Source organism: Aricia agestis, chromosome 11 (genome assembly GCF_905147365.1).
Source record: "Aricia agestis chromosome 11, ilAriAges1.1, whole genome shotgun sequence".
Lineage (NCBI taxonomy): Eukaryota > Metazoa > Arthropoda > Insecta > Lepidoptera > Lycaenidae > Aricia > Aricia agestis.
The window spans coordinates 11,436,204-11,454,570 of record NC_056416.1 but is presented as its reverse complement, the minus strand read 5'-3'; the positions used below and the strand labels follow the sequence as shown (position 1 = coordinate 11,454,570).

The window sequence follows — 18,367 nt, the reverse complement described above, 5'->3', positions numbered from 1 at the left end:
TTAATTTTGAAGAATGTTATTTTATAACCCTTTAATTTTTTTGTTGCGGCCCGCGACACCAAGACCAGAACATGTTTGTGGCCCGCGTGAAAAAAAGGTTGGGGACCACTGGTCTAGTGAATGCCTAACGGCCGTTCCCAATATTTTATCTATCTCTGGTTTTGCCCTACTAGAGATAGGAATAACTCACAATTGACATAAATTAATATAAGTACATAATATGTCTCTAATGTCTAATGTGAGCTATTCCTATCTCTAGTAGGGCAAAACCAGAGATAGATCAAATATTGGGAACGGCCGTAAGTCAATATAATACTTATTATAAATAAGTCTATGAATACAACTGAGTATTTTCTGAACATTTTAAGTGAGGCACCTATTGCCATTAAGTATTGATATCGAGCACATCGAGCAAAAAATAGCAAAAAAAAAATCGTTTGTTTGTGTGGGAGCCCCTCTTAAATATTTAATTTATTTTGTTTTTAGGATTGGTTGTTATACGGCAACAGCTGAATGCTGCTACACACAATCTGTGAAATTTTCAGTAATCTAGCTACCTATAGCGGTTCTTGAGATACAGCCTGTTGACAGACAGACGGGCAGACAGACGGATAGACAGACGGACAGACAGACGGACAGACAGACGGACAGGCAGACGGACAGACAGACGGACAGACAGACGAACAGACAGACAGACGGACAGACAGACGGACAGACAGACGGATAGACAGACGGACAAACAGACGGACAGACAGACATCGAAGTCTTAGTAACAGCGTCCCGTTTTTTACCCTTTGGGTACAGAGCCCTAAAAATGTACCTACCGGCTTATAAATATAGGATTTAGGAACAAGATTTATCCAAGGAACTAAATTATCCCATAACCCATTTAAAGCTTATTCAAGGAAAATATTTGATACAATTTGTAGAATAATTTGCGAGTTTGATTCAGAGATGATTGTTGTCAAATTACGTGTTGAGTTTAATTTTATTAGCGATTTGACTTAATATTGGTCATTACTACGGTCGAAGTTGTGGTCGAAGTATCCTCGGCCGTTTTTCCATCACCGCCGTCACCGGGACGTCACCGGGACGTCAACGACAAAAATTCATACAAAATGCCACTATATGGCCTATATTTAGTTTTTATTATTCGTAGCCTATATTCATATTTTTCTACCGATGTTGGTCTAGCGACCACCCCTTGCCCATGGGCGTAGCCACACTGGGGCAAGCTGGGGCGCTTACCCCACCCTGGCTCTGACCTTTTTTTTTTGTTGGGGGAATGCTTTTACGCATCCTCGGGACCTGGGGAGGACCACCGAGGTATGTGGGACTCCCCGGAGCGGACGGAAGACGCACCCGGGACTACCCTCTAAAACCCCAACGGTGTTCCTGCTTCTGAAGGTGGGACTACGGGAAATGCGTGATATACGACCGCAGCCCCACTCACAACACCTCTGCCTCACCGGAGGCTCAACTCGTGGATACACCATTCCACATTACTCCGCGACGATGCACTGGAACACCTAGTGCATCGTGGCCTACCCGGGACTCGATGTCATGGGCGACGGCAGCCCCATACCGTCGCCCCGAGCTCCCCTGCTAAGGCGGGATATCGCGACCATGTCTGGCTAGCCCTTGTTCTCCGCCTCGGCCTTCTCTGAGGATCGAGCGCCTCCGCCTCTCGCCTGCGCTCCGCCTCCTCTTTCGACGACATTACCACTTCGGCGAATGCCTCGACTGCCCTCCAATAGTGTTCGCTGTCCAGCATCGCACGAACAATGGCCGGCAGCGTGATGTCGGGTCTAATAGTGGCCTGTAAGGCCTCTCTTTGTCTAATCCAAGCGGGGCAGACGAGCAACGTGTGCTGCGCCGTATCCCGGTCGTCACTACAGTGATGGCAAGCAGTGTTTTGCTCGCGTCTGGCCAGATACTGACCGAAGCAGCCATGCCCGGTCAGTACCTGTGTAAGACGGTACGACAACGCACCGCTGTCTCTGTCCACCCATTCTCTCAGTACGGGACGCATTGCGTTTAGCAGCTCGACGCTGACTAGGGACTCATTCAGACGACCGAGCCAAAGTCTCGGTCCCGTGCTGCTCTTCTCCATCGCCGTATCTGGTCTGTCGATGGGATTCGTCCTACATCACGTTCCTCCTGGCATAGCCAAAATATTTCAGCCTGTGACTCGGCTTCAATATCCCACGGGATACAGCCGGCAAGGACACAGGCAGCATTTTTAGAGACGGTGCGGTATCCCCTTATCGCCCTTATTGCCATCGTCCGTTGTAACCCAGTTAGGATTCTCCTGGTCCTGGTCGGCAGTCGCTCGGCCCATATCGGCGCACCGTACATACACATGGAGCGGATCACTCCCAAGTACAGACGCCGACATCCTAAACTGGGTCCCCCCAGATTCGGGAAAAGGCCCGCCAGACCGCCGGCGGCCTTGGAAACTTTAGCCGTTAAACGGCGAAAGTGCTCTTTAAAAGTCCACCGGCTATCCAGCACTAGACCCAGGTAGGTCATGGACTGACTGACCTCAATCCTTGTACCGCCTACGATTACGGCAGTTCCCGTCGGTGGCGCGTTTCGTGGATCATGAAAACAGATCGCCTCGGATTTCTCCATGGTGACCTCCAGGCCCAGAGCGCGGATGCGGCACACCACCTGGGCAACCGCAGCTCGCGGTAAGTTTTCCCGCGACAGATAACTAGTGTGTCATCGGCATAACACAGCAGCACAACTCCTCGCAGGTTGGCGACACGTAACACCCAGTCGTATCCGATGTTCCACAGGTGAGGGCCTAAGGCAGACCCCTGTGGAACACCGCACACAACTGCTATTCTTTTCCAGGCTTCTTTTGTTGGGTACTCTATGTATCGTACCGAAAGGTAATCTCCAAGAATCCTTCTTAGGTACTTGGGCACCTTATGATACCGGAGCCCTTCCTTTATCGTTGCCCAGGGCAAGGAGTTGAAGGCATTAGATATATCCAGGGATATTGCCAAAACTACCTCGCCCCGGGCGGTTCCTTCCCTTACTATGGTCCGCAATTGATGATACTGAAAATGCTATTAGTTTTGTTACACCTTACAAGTTACAACCTTTCTGACAAAGGGTCAGAAAGTGGCATTTTTTTATTTTTGACATCCCGGCGACATTGCCAGTGGATAAACGACTTAACTAACAATACGGGTGTTATTAATACATATTTATTTAAATCACGACCACGGGTCAGAGTTAAGTATAGAGGAGTCTGTAATTCGGTAATCATCGGTTGCAATCCTCTACAAGGTCACAGTGCTGGGAAATTGGAACTGATATTTCGTCTAAATGTGGCGTCGATTAGGCGCCGATAAAAAAATACTCACTACACGTTAAATACAGCCAAAATAAGAAAAATATATTGAAGAAAAATTTAAAGCAGTTAGCGCGTCGATGATGATGATTATGATCTATGTGACAGCATCAGTTTAAATAGAAGTCTTTGTGTGACAGTGATAAAATTATGTTAGATGGCTGGTTGCAATTTTGTTTCTCATTTTCCAAGATGAAAACTATCCTTAGGCGCAGCGCAGACAACAGACTATCTGTGACGCACTTTTTAGTCCGTGGAAATAGAACGTATGCAATTATTATGCAGTAACGCACACGACGCGCAACGCGGACGCGCGTCACGAATAGTCTGTCGTCTGCGATGCGCCTTAGATGTCCTTTGCCGGTACTTAATCTCCATACCATAATTTTAGTAAAATCGGTTCAGGCTTATTATATAAGTATGTGTTACGCTCAAAGACCGAAATCGCTCAATGAGCGAAAAAATGGCTCACAACGCGTTGTGGTCACAGTGAAACAGCCACGACACGTTCTGGCAATCACAAAAAGACCATAACGCAAATTTCGTGTCGTGGCTGATATTGCTATTCGTTTTTCTTCTTGATTTGTTCTTGATTGATTAATCGTCCATAGGTATGGAAGATTATATTTGACTTACCACGAGTACTACAAAATATTTTTTCTTTTACTGAATCACTGCATAACGTGTTTATCATTATTATTTATAAAATATCCATAATTCCATACTATACGTACCAATGATATTCTACTTATACAGATATGTTACGTCCATACTATTTTCCGGCTTAAATCTCTTCCGAACAATTTTCAAATTCAAAATTGCAGACATTGACAAATTTGACAGATAAGTGAAACAAAAGATACGAAAAACCATTTACATAAAAGAGACAGTTCTATTTTTAAACGTCAAATCGCTCTTTCTTCGCCTGAGCTATGACGAAAATTCGATTTTTTCCCGATTGTTCGAAAAAATAATTTAAAATGTAAATAATCGAGGTATTTATTGCAATCAAGACATGTGGTAAGAGATTCCATGTGTTTTGTTTACTTTCGAGTCATAGTTGGCACATTTTCGAAACACGCACGACGTCATTTTCAATTTATTTAGGTAAGACAAAACGCGGCACGTTCGTGACTGCGCTCGATGCAGACTAAACAACAGACGGCCCAATTGGGCCGTATTTGAAGCTTCAAAACGCGTGAAATTTGTATGGAAATATGTAGTAATTTCAATTTTTTCTGAAGCATTCAAGGTAAATGCTACCAAAAAGTAAGATTGCGAAATCTTACTTTTAGGTTATACCCTGGATCCGAAGGTACCCAACAGAACTTATAGATACGGGTTCGGGGATTTCGGCGTTGTTTAAAGAACTGAAAGCATAAGCCAACACATCAATTTATTTGATCATCATCATCAAAATCATAATTATGCCATGGGTCATCACAATATTATGACCCAATTATTGATGCTTTTCGTGATATTTTGCATCGAAGCACATGTTTTTGGTGATTATTTCGCTGTTTGTGGACCGATTTTCAAAATTCTTGTGTTGTTGTATAGGATATATAGCTGATGATGGGATCTATGAGCAATCGAGGGAAATCCTTGAAATTTATCAAAAGACTCATAGTGGTTAAAATGTTATTTCTAGTAACTTAAACATATGTTACGAATAAGAGAAAGTTCATACGAAGGTGTCTCTTGGTCCAAAGGCACTGAACAGAACTCCTGAACCTTTAAAGATAAACGTTTTTAAATTGCAGCATCGCTTAGATAACTGCAAGCATTTACCAAAATTTCGCTTACAGTAACATAATGTGAATAGTTAACATTCGTAGTGGTTATTTACGTATAAAGCCTTATCTTGTAGATAACTAAAAAGAGTGAAATTATTATTTTTAACAAAAATTAAAACCGACTTCCAAGGTAAAAATAATAATAATATGAACTAAAAAGTATTAAATAACTCTTACTCTATAATGGTGCCTTTTTCAGAATTCGTCTAAATCTAAACTATTTCTGTACATACTACAGTCTTCATTACTTTGAAGTCGGTACCAGTCCCAAAAGCTTCAGATATTCTGACATTGACTGAACTCATGATAAAATTAGCTGGTACCGACTTCAAAGTAATGAAGACTGTAGTATGTACAGAAATAGTTGAGATTTAGACGAATTCTGAAAAAGGCACTATTATAGAGTAAGAGTTATTTAATACTTTTTAGTTCATATTATTATTGTTCTTACCTTGGAAGTCGGTTTTAATTTTTTGTTAAAAATAATAATTTATTTCCATAACCGAACCGACTTCTACCGACTCATACCTACATCTCAGCCAACTAACGGTCCAAATTACCATAGACTTAAGACTCAACGAATTTCTCAGCTTCCACGCCCCGCAAGTGTTCACCAACAATCGCTGCCTGGAGTGCTAAGGATCACTAATACCAGGGTGAGCGCTTCCGGCGCCCGCTGCTAAGTAAATTGCCGAAGAAAGGGTGCCGCGCGCCGCCATTGTCAACCGATTTCAACGAATAAAACAGTTAACAATATGTAGCCGATCGCATTGTCCCGCCGCACTCCTTAATTATGTGGAACAGTGAAAGGGTCATGTTTTTATTAAATTTGTACAATGTACGTACAGACTACAGGGTGTTAGTTTTTGCGGGCTGTTTTATAGCTGTAATACTGATAACTAATTCTCTAATTTTTTGGTATAGAGACTATGGGAGATCGCAGACGACAGACTTTTTGTGCGATCGAGTCAGCGGGGCCCATACAGTCGGCATGGCGCGGCCATGCTGACTGTATGGGCGCCGCGGACAGACGACAGACTTTCGGCGGCGCCGCCGCCGAAAGTCTGTCGTCTGCGATCTCCCTATAAGTTACCTAGCTATATCTATCTGTTAAGAGAAACTGAACTGAAGTGTTAGCAACGCATCAGCAGCTCTTCTGATGTTGCGAGTGTCCATTGGGCGACGGTGGGTGACCCATTTGGTCGTTTGAACCTTATGACTCATCTGATAAAAAGTAAAGAATCATAAAAATTATTTACTTAATAATGATTGTAGTCACTAACAAAAATGCTGTTTATGCCAGTTTTCAGAATTCTACCAAACAAATAAAGAGACAGAAGTCGATTAATTTTAGTCCAGAACGCAAATACCTAAGTCTCTTGTAAATTAATTTTCATCTTTTAGAAACTGCAATTTAATTTAATCTACATAGTTAAAAACAATTAACAGTTTTGTATTTAATTTCTTAGATGCTTAAATTTTTTGATATGATCAATTTTATCGTGCAATATCACGTATTGTCGGATAAGTATTATTGACCATCTAGGGTTAATTTAAACGCGCCCGCCTTTCAAATCTTATTATCAAATGAGTTGTTCAATAAATATTGTGTGTAATATTGCGCAATAAAATTGATCGTCTAGGCGCCCGCTAACGTTAATAAACTGACACAATAATGAGGGCTGAGATAAAAAAAATGTAGACAGAGTAGGTACTTACTTTGCAGAAAAAAAATAGGCAGATTTATAATTAATTTGTGAGCAAAATTAAGCTAGGTACTGGATATCTTTTCGACCAATAACGTACGAAATATTAGGTACGTAAAGTGCTATAAAGTACTAACTAAAAATACTTTTTTAAAGCATATTATATGCTCGTGTAAAATTCGTGATCTTAGTAGTTAGTGCTATCTTGGTTGTTTAGTTTAAGTGTAAAAATTGGATCACCCTATATTACGGGTACCAGCGAGTGTGTAGGTCCCTCATGAGCAGATTACTATAATCATTGCGTCCGTAACGCAGTAAATGACGAGGTACACTAGTGCTCAAAACACATGTTTAGGTAACGCATTCGTTCCACTAGGTCACTCGCCTTGTTTTGTTTAAGCAGCTCCTAAATTGACTTTAAATATTATGACGTCATTTGGAGCATGAAGACCGAAGTGGTTTTTAGAATGTTTCAGTATTAGCACAGAATATATTATTATATATTAGTAGTACCAAGTATTAGGTAATGAATATAATTATTATTTATTCCGAATTAGAAATTAGCAACGCGCTACAGCGAATAGACATCATATAAAATATTATAACACTTACTTACTTTGAGGTTAAAATATTGGGTACCTATGCCGTATGTACCTATGTATCGCTAATAGTGTGACCTGTAGGCTGTAGGGTTGGCTGTAGGTAAATTATAGTTATGCATATTTATGGGGCGAAGACGTTATTTTATGGCGAAGACAAAAAGTAGGATCTCAAAGTTCTTATAAACATTATAATGTCACATTTGAGTCACATTTCTTTAAAAAGTTCTTCAATATTGTCAGACTTGTATTATACGAGTAACCAGAATCTGATGGCAAAGACGGCAGATTTTCAAAAAATATCCTTGAGGATAAATTTTTATATATTTTGCATGTTTCACACACAAAATAAGTCGCTAAAGGAATAAAAAAGGACGAAAATGTTTTATTCCAATTACGCCGGTATTGCTAGAGTCAATTTAATTTCTCACTTTTTGCCATCAGATTCTGGTAGACCTATACATATTATATTTTGCTCTTGCTCGCTGAAGACTTGAAAGTTTGGCTTTTTATTTTATTTGACAGCATTCAGAATGATCTTTACGAGGAAGTATTTTCTACCTCCAGCAGTATTTATATATCGACTTAGATAGTAAAGCTATGCCATACAGATACCCACGAGATACGGGATACCTACTGAGTATTGCCACGTTCTTTGAAGTGTTTTCAGCTGCTCAATTCTCAGATGATCAAGTTCTCTTCAAGTTAATTCAAACCACGATATATGTAGAGCAGCACATAATGCTTAGATGTATTGAGGATGGGCTCCTTATGCAGCTATGCAGGTCTGTTATTACAGCAAATAGAGGCAAATTGCTCCTCTAACGCACCGACAGCTAATGCTAAAGCTTGAACCGTTTCAGTTAATTCGTCACTTCACCGCATTACCTATTGTCGAAGTTCGATACAGAATTTGTGGCAGATATGCTATGCTATGCAGTATGTGCATGCCCTGCAGTATGCTAAGTGTTTTCAATAGCTTTTGTCAAGGTAAATGGTTAGTGTAGGTACGCGTGGTATTTCACAAAAATAGAGAAGTGAAATATTATACTCAGTAAATAATATATTCGCTTGGCTCATCTTGGCGGGGGCACTCCCGTGCACCCAGATAAGTTATAATTATTTCAGTAGAGTAGACTAGAATTTAAACAAGCGGAGTGGACTCTCATTTAAGAAATACGGCTTTTGAGAATTAAAATGACCTACATCGGTGGCTTGAACATTCAACGTCCAAAAAGAGTAAAGAATACCAATTTTGAGTGAAAGTATTTTACTCTTGACTCCAACCTGATCTGCAAACTACTAACGTTTCTAACAATAAGTAATACAATATTTACTTAGGTATGTCTTGTGCAACATTGGCAAAACTTCTTCACATAACTAGGTACCTAATAAGCGCTTATATACATGTTTTCTAGTCCTGACATAACAGATAAATTATTCGCCTCGCGTCGTGCTGTAATGGCCGGAGGAATGACATCGGAAATTATTTTTAATAGGCCAATTTGCGTGCTCCATGACGGGGGTAGCCACTAAGTGCCGGCGCACGGGAAGCCAAGCGTGAATTTAATTAAACGGTAGAGGATAGTATGTACTAACATTACTATACCTAGCATAGAGTCCTATACGTCCATGGCCTAATTCTCTTACGTGTGGTAGGGGAAGTGACTGCGTCTCTCCTGCGAATTAGTGACATAGGCTTTTTTTAAACTAGCAATAATTGGCCCACCACACATTCCCACTACTGCAACTCCTGTGTCCTGTGTCCAACAGTGGTAACCAAGTACCAACCACGAAAACTCTTTGACATGATCTCAGAGGTGCCCGAGGGCGAAGGGACGTACTATAAATCTGTCTTGGGAGTTGGGACCCGCAACGAAATTAATCAGAAGAAAGGTAGAAGGAGTAGCATATATCCAATTTGGTGACATTGGCTGGGGTAGGTGGCACTTTCCAGTTGCGATGTCTATCCACTAAAAGTCCATGGTACTCCACTCCCCGCTTAAAACAAACTTATGCTATTGATCTGACGTCCGAGGTAAAATTGGGACCCGGATTGTCAGATACCTAATATTCGTAAATGCAAATTGTACACCTTGGTAGGTACCTACGTACCTACACCTATTATCTATAAGCGAAAAGTCTCATTCGTAGAAACCTTTTTAGACTTATTTCCCTGTTCTGAGGTAGAAACCAATGTGAGTTTAGGTAGGCCTAAACTCATGTTAGCGGTTTTCCATAAAGTCTGTAGTGCTTCTGTTATAATACTTATAAAGAAGATGAAATCTTAGACCTACTCAATAATAAAACACACAAATCGAAACAAAAGAAATTATACTAGAAGTGGTAGGCACACGAATACCTTAAAAACATACCATTACCTACTCTACATCTGCATTATGTATTTTAAAAGCGTTGAAGGTGGATTGTCCATTAGGCAATTATTGGTAATCATGGCGGATTTTAATAAATCAAATTAAACTCCCATACATTAGCATATCAAACCGTGATAGCGTGTGTAATTACAATCGAAACAATATATAATGAAGCGAATAGAGTTCAAGCGATTTGCATTTCCGATCGCATCGATCTTCCCTCCCTTTCCTCCCCCTATCGATTGGCTATGGAGTGAATGAGTCAGTTGTCGAAGGCTAACGTCCACATTAAATTTCTGCTCGTTTCAAAGTAAATGATTATTTTGATTACATTTAATTTGCATATGGGCGGCGTACGGCTGCCCCGGGCGGCGCTCGGCTCGCCCGCTCCGTCGCCGCAACCCCTGTACTTTTCTGTAATGTTTTCGCCATTTTCAACAAAATTCCACACAAATCATATAATCTCTGGTATTATCATGGTTATTATGAAACCGTACGGTAATGGGTCGGCTCCACAAATTCCTGATAACTACGAGTAATCAACATAGACGGCAGGCTGGTCTGATGTCTTCAATTATTGGTAATATCGGGCTTTTAAACGTTTATAGGAAGCTGACTGGCGGGTTTAGGTGGGAGGAAGATGGGCCGCTTATGTAAATTTTATATTCCAGAAAATCTACGAAAGTGGTCTTAAAATTTTTTATGCGTCATGCTCTTTTGAATCTGAAAAATAAAAAGTGCCAACCAAACCAAATGAGATAGCAAATATACAGTACTATTTAAAACAAACTTACCTACCTACTATAATTACACATCCACTGATATGTAAATATATAGTAATAATTTGTTACATATTGTAATTAGTAAGCTTAAAGTTACATTTAGAGATTAAAGTGTTACTTATATAGATACTTGCGTCTACGATATAAGCCTTTAGATAGTGAAAACTAATTGATAAAATGAAAACTCATCATCTCAATCATAAGCGGCGCAAAAAAAATCACTGTACTATGTTGTAAAAGGCAAAATATTACACATATTTTGATGGCTGGAAATGAGAATCAATTCTGTATGAAAACTCGGCTACCAACTCTACCTAAAACATGAAATACCCACTTTCATAGTACTTTAACTTACTTTAACGTTAAATAGAACCATTCTATGAGGTGCCAAGTTCTCGTGGGACATATCAAATGTATAAAAAACACATATAAATAACATTATGTTGCGTTCCGAAGCGTACAGTTGTGGGCGGGGCGTGGTCGCGATTGGAGGCGGCGCCGCCAATGCGCGCGCGCCGCACGGTAGTCACATACCAACATATACTATGCCGGCAAAAAGCCTACATTCATGGGACATGAGGTATAAGTAGCGTAGGAAAGGTTGGTAGAGAATGTTAGAGAAGGTACTATGTGGGCAAAAAGCCTACATATACATGGGCCAAGATATATTGAGTAGCTTGAGAAAAGGTTGGTAGAGAATATTTGAGAAAGTATGTGAGAACTAATATAATTATTTAATTGGTTCCGCACGAGCAAAATGTATATCGTACCTGGGAGATCTGCTAAGCTTAGGTTAGCAGATCTCCTAGGTAAAAGTAAGAAAAATAAGATACCTAAGCATTCTTTTAGCATAGCATATCTAGCGTTTACTTTCCAGAGGTCAAAATCTATTAGTTGTATGGGGCTTGATGAATTAAATATTTCTGTCTGGTTTATAACCAATTTTATGCATATAACCTATGCATAAAATTGGTTAGAACCTTTTTTTATATAAACTCTAAAGTAAAGCATCGTAAACCAATTTTCTTGAAAATTTCTGTGTACGACACCCAGCTCTTTAGTCCATTTTCAGTGATCTAAGATCTTAGGTGAATACACTTTAAATATGTTATCCTGAAACTCCTGAAACTCGCATAGGAACAGGATTAGTAATCACTACTTATAGTGTTACTAGATGACGCCCGCAAGTCGCAACTCCGTTGCGCCAAAATTAGTTTATCGCGCCCGAACCGTACATTTTTCCGGGAAAAAAGTGTTCTTTACCAGCGGGGCTAAAATGGTCACATTTAGCAATTACTCTCAATCAATTCACTAAATGAATTGTCAAAACTATCAAACTGACAAATGTCAAATCAGTACAAAAATACAGAAATGAATTGCAAGCAGAGTTGCATTTTGCGATTTTAGAAAAATAAATCATATTATGATTCATATCATGATTCTTCAAAGCGACCATTTTAGCCCCGCTGGACTCAAAGTATGGAGATACTTTGAGTCCAGCGGGGCTAAAATACCAAATTTCAGGAAAATCGGTTTAGCGGTTTCAGCGGGAAGAGGTAAAAACAGACAGATAAAGAGACATACAGACACACATTTGCATTTATAATACTAGTACGGATGTAGATTGTAGGCACATAAGAAATAATTATTATGTACCATATGAAAATGGTCCAATCACAAAACAGAACATTGACCATCTATGTCTTTTCCTCCATCTTACTACCCGCACATTTTCCAGTAGTGTAGGCAGGTTGGCGACAAATTGGCCATGATTGCTGGACCATAATGTATAATGATATAATCCAGGCCGGCGGCGTTGCGCGGACCTGATAACTGTCATCACAGGACTGTTGCCGATCGAACCTTCGGCCTCCAGGCGACTGACTATTGCTGGTACCGTTACTGCTTATTGATCTTGTAGCTTGCTTCTTAAAATAATATCAATGTTTCGTGCCACATAACGCTTATGCTAGTATGTCAACTTATGCCACATACTTCTTAAAATGACATCGATGTTTCATGCCACATAACGCATATTATATACTAGGCACGGGCGTATGTACAACTTTGATAAGGGGGGGTCCCTAACGTAAAAAGCGGCCAAGGGCGAGTTGGACTCGCCCATGAAGGGTTCTGCAGCAACCTAAATACCTACTCTGCCTACGGACACGCTCCACAGTATAATAATAATTATTATATTGTAAATAGAAAAAAAAACATGTACCTCGCCGATGAAAATCGGTGGGTACATAATATATTGTCGATTGGACAAGTAAGATGGATATAAATGCCCCCCCCCCATTTCAACTGGACTGGAAGTCTGGACCCCCAAGACCCCCCCCTTATATTCGCCCACGATACTATGCCAACCAATGCCACATAACTTTTACATAGTTAAGGGCTCCTGGCACCTAAGTGACGGTACCGTTACTGCTTATTTATCTGGCAGCTTGCTTCTTAAAATAATATCGATGTTTCGTGCCACATAAGTCATAACCCATGCAATGTAAACCCATGCCACATAACTCTGACCAAGTTAAGGGCTCCTGGCACTTGATTGATGGTACCGTTACTGCTTATTGATCTTGCAGGTTGCTTCTTAAATAATATCGATGTTTTATGCCATATAACGCATATGCTATGCCAACTAAATTAACGCCTCCGTGGTATAGTGCGACGCTCTAACGAGCGTCACTCTCGACTCCGGAGGTCGTGGGTTCGAATCCCGCGTTGGAAACATGTTATTTCCAAGTTCGGTTAGGACAATGCAGGCTGATCACCTGATTGTCTGACAAGTAAGATGATCCATGCGTCGGATGGGCATGTAAAAAGTCGGTCCTGCGCCTGATCTCTCGCCAGTCGTGTCGGTCTTCCGTCCCACTGGGTTATGAGAGTAAAGGAATAGAGAGTGCTCTTGTGTACTGCGCACACACTTGGACACTATAAAATTACTCCTGCGTACCTGGTCTGGTTTCAATGAAACCGGCCACCGTCACCGAAACCGGTGTGGGGAGTATTATTATTATTATTATTATGCTATGCCAACCCATGTCACATAGCTTCGTAAAGTTATACATGGTTGAAGTTACCAACTGAAACATTTTAGAGATAGGTAAATTAGCAAAAAACGTGGATCAAAAATTAAAATTAAAATATTTATTTCTAAATAGGTTAACAAAGTCGTGTACCTACATTGAGAAAATCAGTTACCTTATAATAAGCCTTAGCACACAAACGTTATTTAACAACTGTTTTAAAGTTATTAATTACAATTAAATACAGGCAAAAAAATTATCGCACCGGAAATTTTCAGGAATATGCAACAAGAATATTAAACAATAATACCGAGTGCTTTTTGATCAGCCTTGGTGACCAAGGCAACTCGCAAAAAATTTACCTAAATGGAAAGTTTTCATGACGTTTTATGATAGGACAATAATTATGTAGCTATCATACATCAAATATGCTGTTTGTGCGTTTATTTACATAACGATTATACGATTGCTACCATCGGGGGACAATTGTAGGTAATTAAAGACTTAAAATTGCATAAAACGATGTCGCCGTCGTTTCTACTGATGAAAAATGCAAATTCCACCCTCAAGCAACTTTTGCATAAGAATTACGTACGTAATAGGCCGTAATAGCTTTTGATTTTTCCACGTAAAAGCAAATGGCGGGAGTTTTTATTGTCCCAACTGTTCTATGCATAATAGCTGGGCGAGATTATAGAGCTGAACTAATGGTACCAGCCGTGGGACGAGCTATTGCAACTTTCTACGTTTCCATTCTCATTGCATTCGTATAATTTGGGTCATGCAACTTAGATAATTCTATCAAATATGTATTGACAAAAATGACTGGCTTCATTTTTGTATATACATTTTGATAGAATTGTTTCGAAATGTAATACGAAATATAGAGCCAAACTTGGGCTCCATTAATTGAGGCTTAACCTTATACACACTTTATAGCAAATACAAAATGACAAAAAAAGCTCTTAACACTACTTACGACTCTATTTTTCAGTCCTATATAGTCGAATTCTTAATATAATAGTACCTTAAATTATATAATTATATAAATTTGAGAGAAAAGAATAAGAAATATTAGGAGCTAAATATTAAACACTTACCTACATAACATTTCCGACTTTCCGATACTTTAGTGCTCATAGTAATAATTAATATATCTACTAATGTAACATTTTTGTCTGCTTCATAGTTAACGAAGTAGGTAATAGAATCTAAGATATCACCTTTCGCGTAAAAAATGAAAAGTAATTTTAGGAACGGAGCCTTTCAATTATATTCTTCACCTGACATGAAGAGATCTACAAAATATATCGTTGACATTAAAATTAAATGTTATTTTCCTAAAAACATAATTACGGCAATAAGAAGCAGTTTAGACCATCATACGTTATTAACCGTTCCATTATAGCATGATTGGCGATAGCATTATGGTAGACGAGTCCAAAATGTCCTTTCAAACTCTCATAATTATACGTTATGCCGACCGAATCGTAGTAAATGCGATATAAAGCTCTATTTTATTACTCCAAATTGACACAAATTTGTCAAGAATAGAGCACGAATTATCATAATTTAGTCTTGAAACCAAATTAACTATCAATTTGATTTCTACTTTCATATTTCGGGTTGGGTTAAAGTCAACGGTAAACGTGCTCGCACCGGGAGCATTCGCTTGTAATGTAACGTTTAGAGGCGAGCATTACATCAGTGAGGGAGGAGAACCGAGCATTACAATGCTAGTAATGATACAATGTGTAATATGAAATATCTTGAGACAACTTGTAACATCAATGTTACGTGACAGTGAAGTCAACTTGCTATCAAGGGCGTCGCCAAGGGGGGGCAAAGAGGGGCAGCTGCCCCCCCCCCCTAGAGATTCTAAAAAGTTGCCAAATATAATGCAAACAACGACCACAATAAATTAAAATCTGATAATTAAAAAAAATACAGTGTTATTATAACTTATTTACAAGTTTTTTATTGCATAGTCAAGAACTCGTGCTCGTGTTGCTTTACACATTGGACTCTGTACTGTCACAGAATATATAACATGTATATAGTACTAAGATACTGTTTTTATAATCGCTGTAGATGTAAGGCTCGTAGTACAAGTGCAAAGCTTCATGTGCTGTCGACTTTACCTACAATTCATACCTACTTTTCTCATTCATAGAGAATGAGAAAAGTATGAATTGTAGTAGGTAAAGTCAACTTGCCCCCCCCTGCGCCATCGGCTGACGACGCCCTTGCTTGCTATGGAATACTCAAAGTTAAGTCTATAATGTTACATTACAATTTACAAGCTCAAAGTGGAATCTATACAGGGTGTAACAAAACTAAGTGATAATACTTTAGGGTATGTATGAGTTCTTTGTAGAGAGTTAACTGTGAAAGTAGCAGCAGGGAAATAAAAATACATATTTTTCAGCGCTGCTACTTTCACAGTTAACTCTCTACAAGGAACACATACAAACCCTAAAGTATTATCAGTTATCACTTAGTTTTGTTACAGCCTGTACATAAAGTTACACGCGTAGGTTACACGCGAATGCTCGTCAGCCAGGGAGGTATTATTATAATGTAATACTCAAAGACGAATTTATAATGTTACATGTTACACGTGAATGCTCGGTGGGGCACCTTAAAAATAGGTATTTTTATTTCCCGAAATGTAGCAAAATAAGGTTTTACCTTCCAATTTTTTTGTTTCAAAAAAGGCATTCTACGAATAATCGTAGAATGCCTTTTTTGAAACGAGTGAGCATAAGCTCACAAATAAAATTCTAATTATTAAAAAAAACGAAATAGATTTAAGTATTAGTATTTTATTGAATGAGCATAACATAATGAATATTGTTAACACTACTCAATAATAGGTGGCACCACTGGCTCCATAAAGCTTTGCGGCTTATGAGCTTTTTTTAAATATTAAATAAGATGAAAATACTAAATTAGTACGTTGGGGACATTTATTTTTATACTTCCTTTGATACTATAAACATATTACTTTTCATTGTTACTATAAATAATATATAATAATAATAATAATAATAATATCTATGGACGCTTCACACCACGTCTGGCCCCGTGGTAAGTACCTGAAGGACTTGTGTTACGGGTACCAGACAACGGAAATATATTTAATACTTTTATACTATACATATATTTAAGATTTTTATTACATGATACACATATTTAATACACATCCATGACCCAGGAACTTTGAAAACTTTTTGTTCCGTCGCATCGGCGGGATTCGAACCCGCGATCCCCGGCTTGAGCTACCAACTGAGCCACAGAGGTCGTTAAAATTATAAATAAACCCAATTACTCATTTAAACAGCAACAGGATAATTAATGCCTAAGGCATGAAAGTAATATAAGTAGGTAAGTAATATATTATTATTAACCTTTATATAACATTACCATCCATTATGATACATTTAAAAAATACCTACGGTAAAAAGAAACATTCATCAATGTAACACTTCAGGAGGAAATAAAATATACTTATATAGAAATAAAAATATATAACTTATTCAACTTATCAGCAACACTTTTTATGTAACGACTGTTTAATAATAACGCTTAAATAGGAAAATAAATATTTACGTGAGTTTGTAAACTGTACTCGTACATACTTATATTTGACCTTTGTTAAGCATTTGTGTATCATACGACAAAAATTACGTATTGAGCTACGAATAATAAAAACTAGTATTGAGTTATGAATGCAGTTATGTTCTTTACATAATGAGAACAAGACTGTATTCATAACTCAACAAAAATTGTGGGTTAATACACAAATGCTTAACAGCGGCCATTTACAGTTAAGTTAAAAATTATTTTTTATGTTAACTAAAATATCCTAAAACTTACTTTTTTTATATCTTTCTTTCTTTTCTGCTTAAATTGAAAAATTATATCACACAAAAAAGAAAACAACTAGGAACTATTCTGTATTCTTTTTTTTCTACGGTAACCTGGGACTATGAACAGGCCACGTGCCGTGGTTCTGGGCGGATGGGCGGCGCCGGTCCGCCTTGCAGATTGTTGATAGCCCACGGAATCCGTTACGCCATCGCCCATCGTGGCCTTTGAATGGACGATGGGTTTTTTTACATTATACATGATTACATGACATATTTTGATTGCAATTTGGTATGGGGCTTAAATGTGTCAGTGAAATAGGTTAAGTATAAGTATACAATAACGAAAATGAAGGAAATTCTTTCTTTCTCATAGCCAACGAAAGTTAAAAATTTGATAACCTGAATACGAAGGCTCAAATTTTATAAACTTTAAATTGTAAAGTTTTCGTTTGTATTAACTATTATTATTTTGATATACATTTACTGATATTGCTATGGAGCATAGATGACCATCAATGCATGTGACCACTATATTTGTTGTATAGTTGTACAGTTATTACCTATAATTTTTTACAGGTCATTACTTTATAATTCAATAAATGAGTTGCTAGTCTCTACAGTCTACAGTGTCAAAGATTATTATTATGAGCCTTGTCCCATTTAACTATGTTATGTTTGTAATGTTAGTATGGACCTCATTTGTTGTTATACTGTCCTATATCTTTCTTTTGCATGTGCCAACTATTATTCGGTTTTACTTTCAGACCTTAACCTCATACATCAAACCATAAAAAAGTTGAAACGTCATCGTGTAGTTGCCGCCATAACACGATGTTCC

General features: G+C 38.6%; 1 protein-coding gene across 1 annotated transcript; it reads right to left on the bottom strand.

Annotated features, from left to right (window-relative positions):
• Positions 1 to 1,561: 1,561 nt before the first annotated feature.
• Positions 1,562 to 2,113, bottom strand: LOC121731877. The gene has a single exon (XM_042121552.1). It carries the CDS (start codon positions 2,111 to 2,113, stop codon positions 1,562 to 1,564), a length of 552 nt encoding a protein of 183 aa, XP_041977486.1.
• Between the last annotated feature and the right edge of the window lie 16,254 nt (positions 2,114 to 18,367).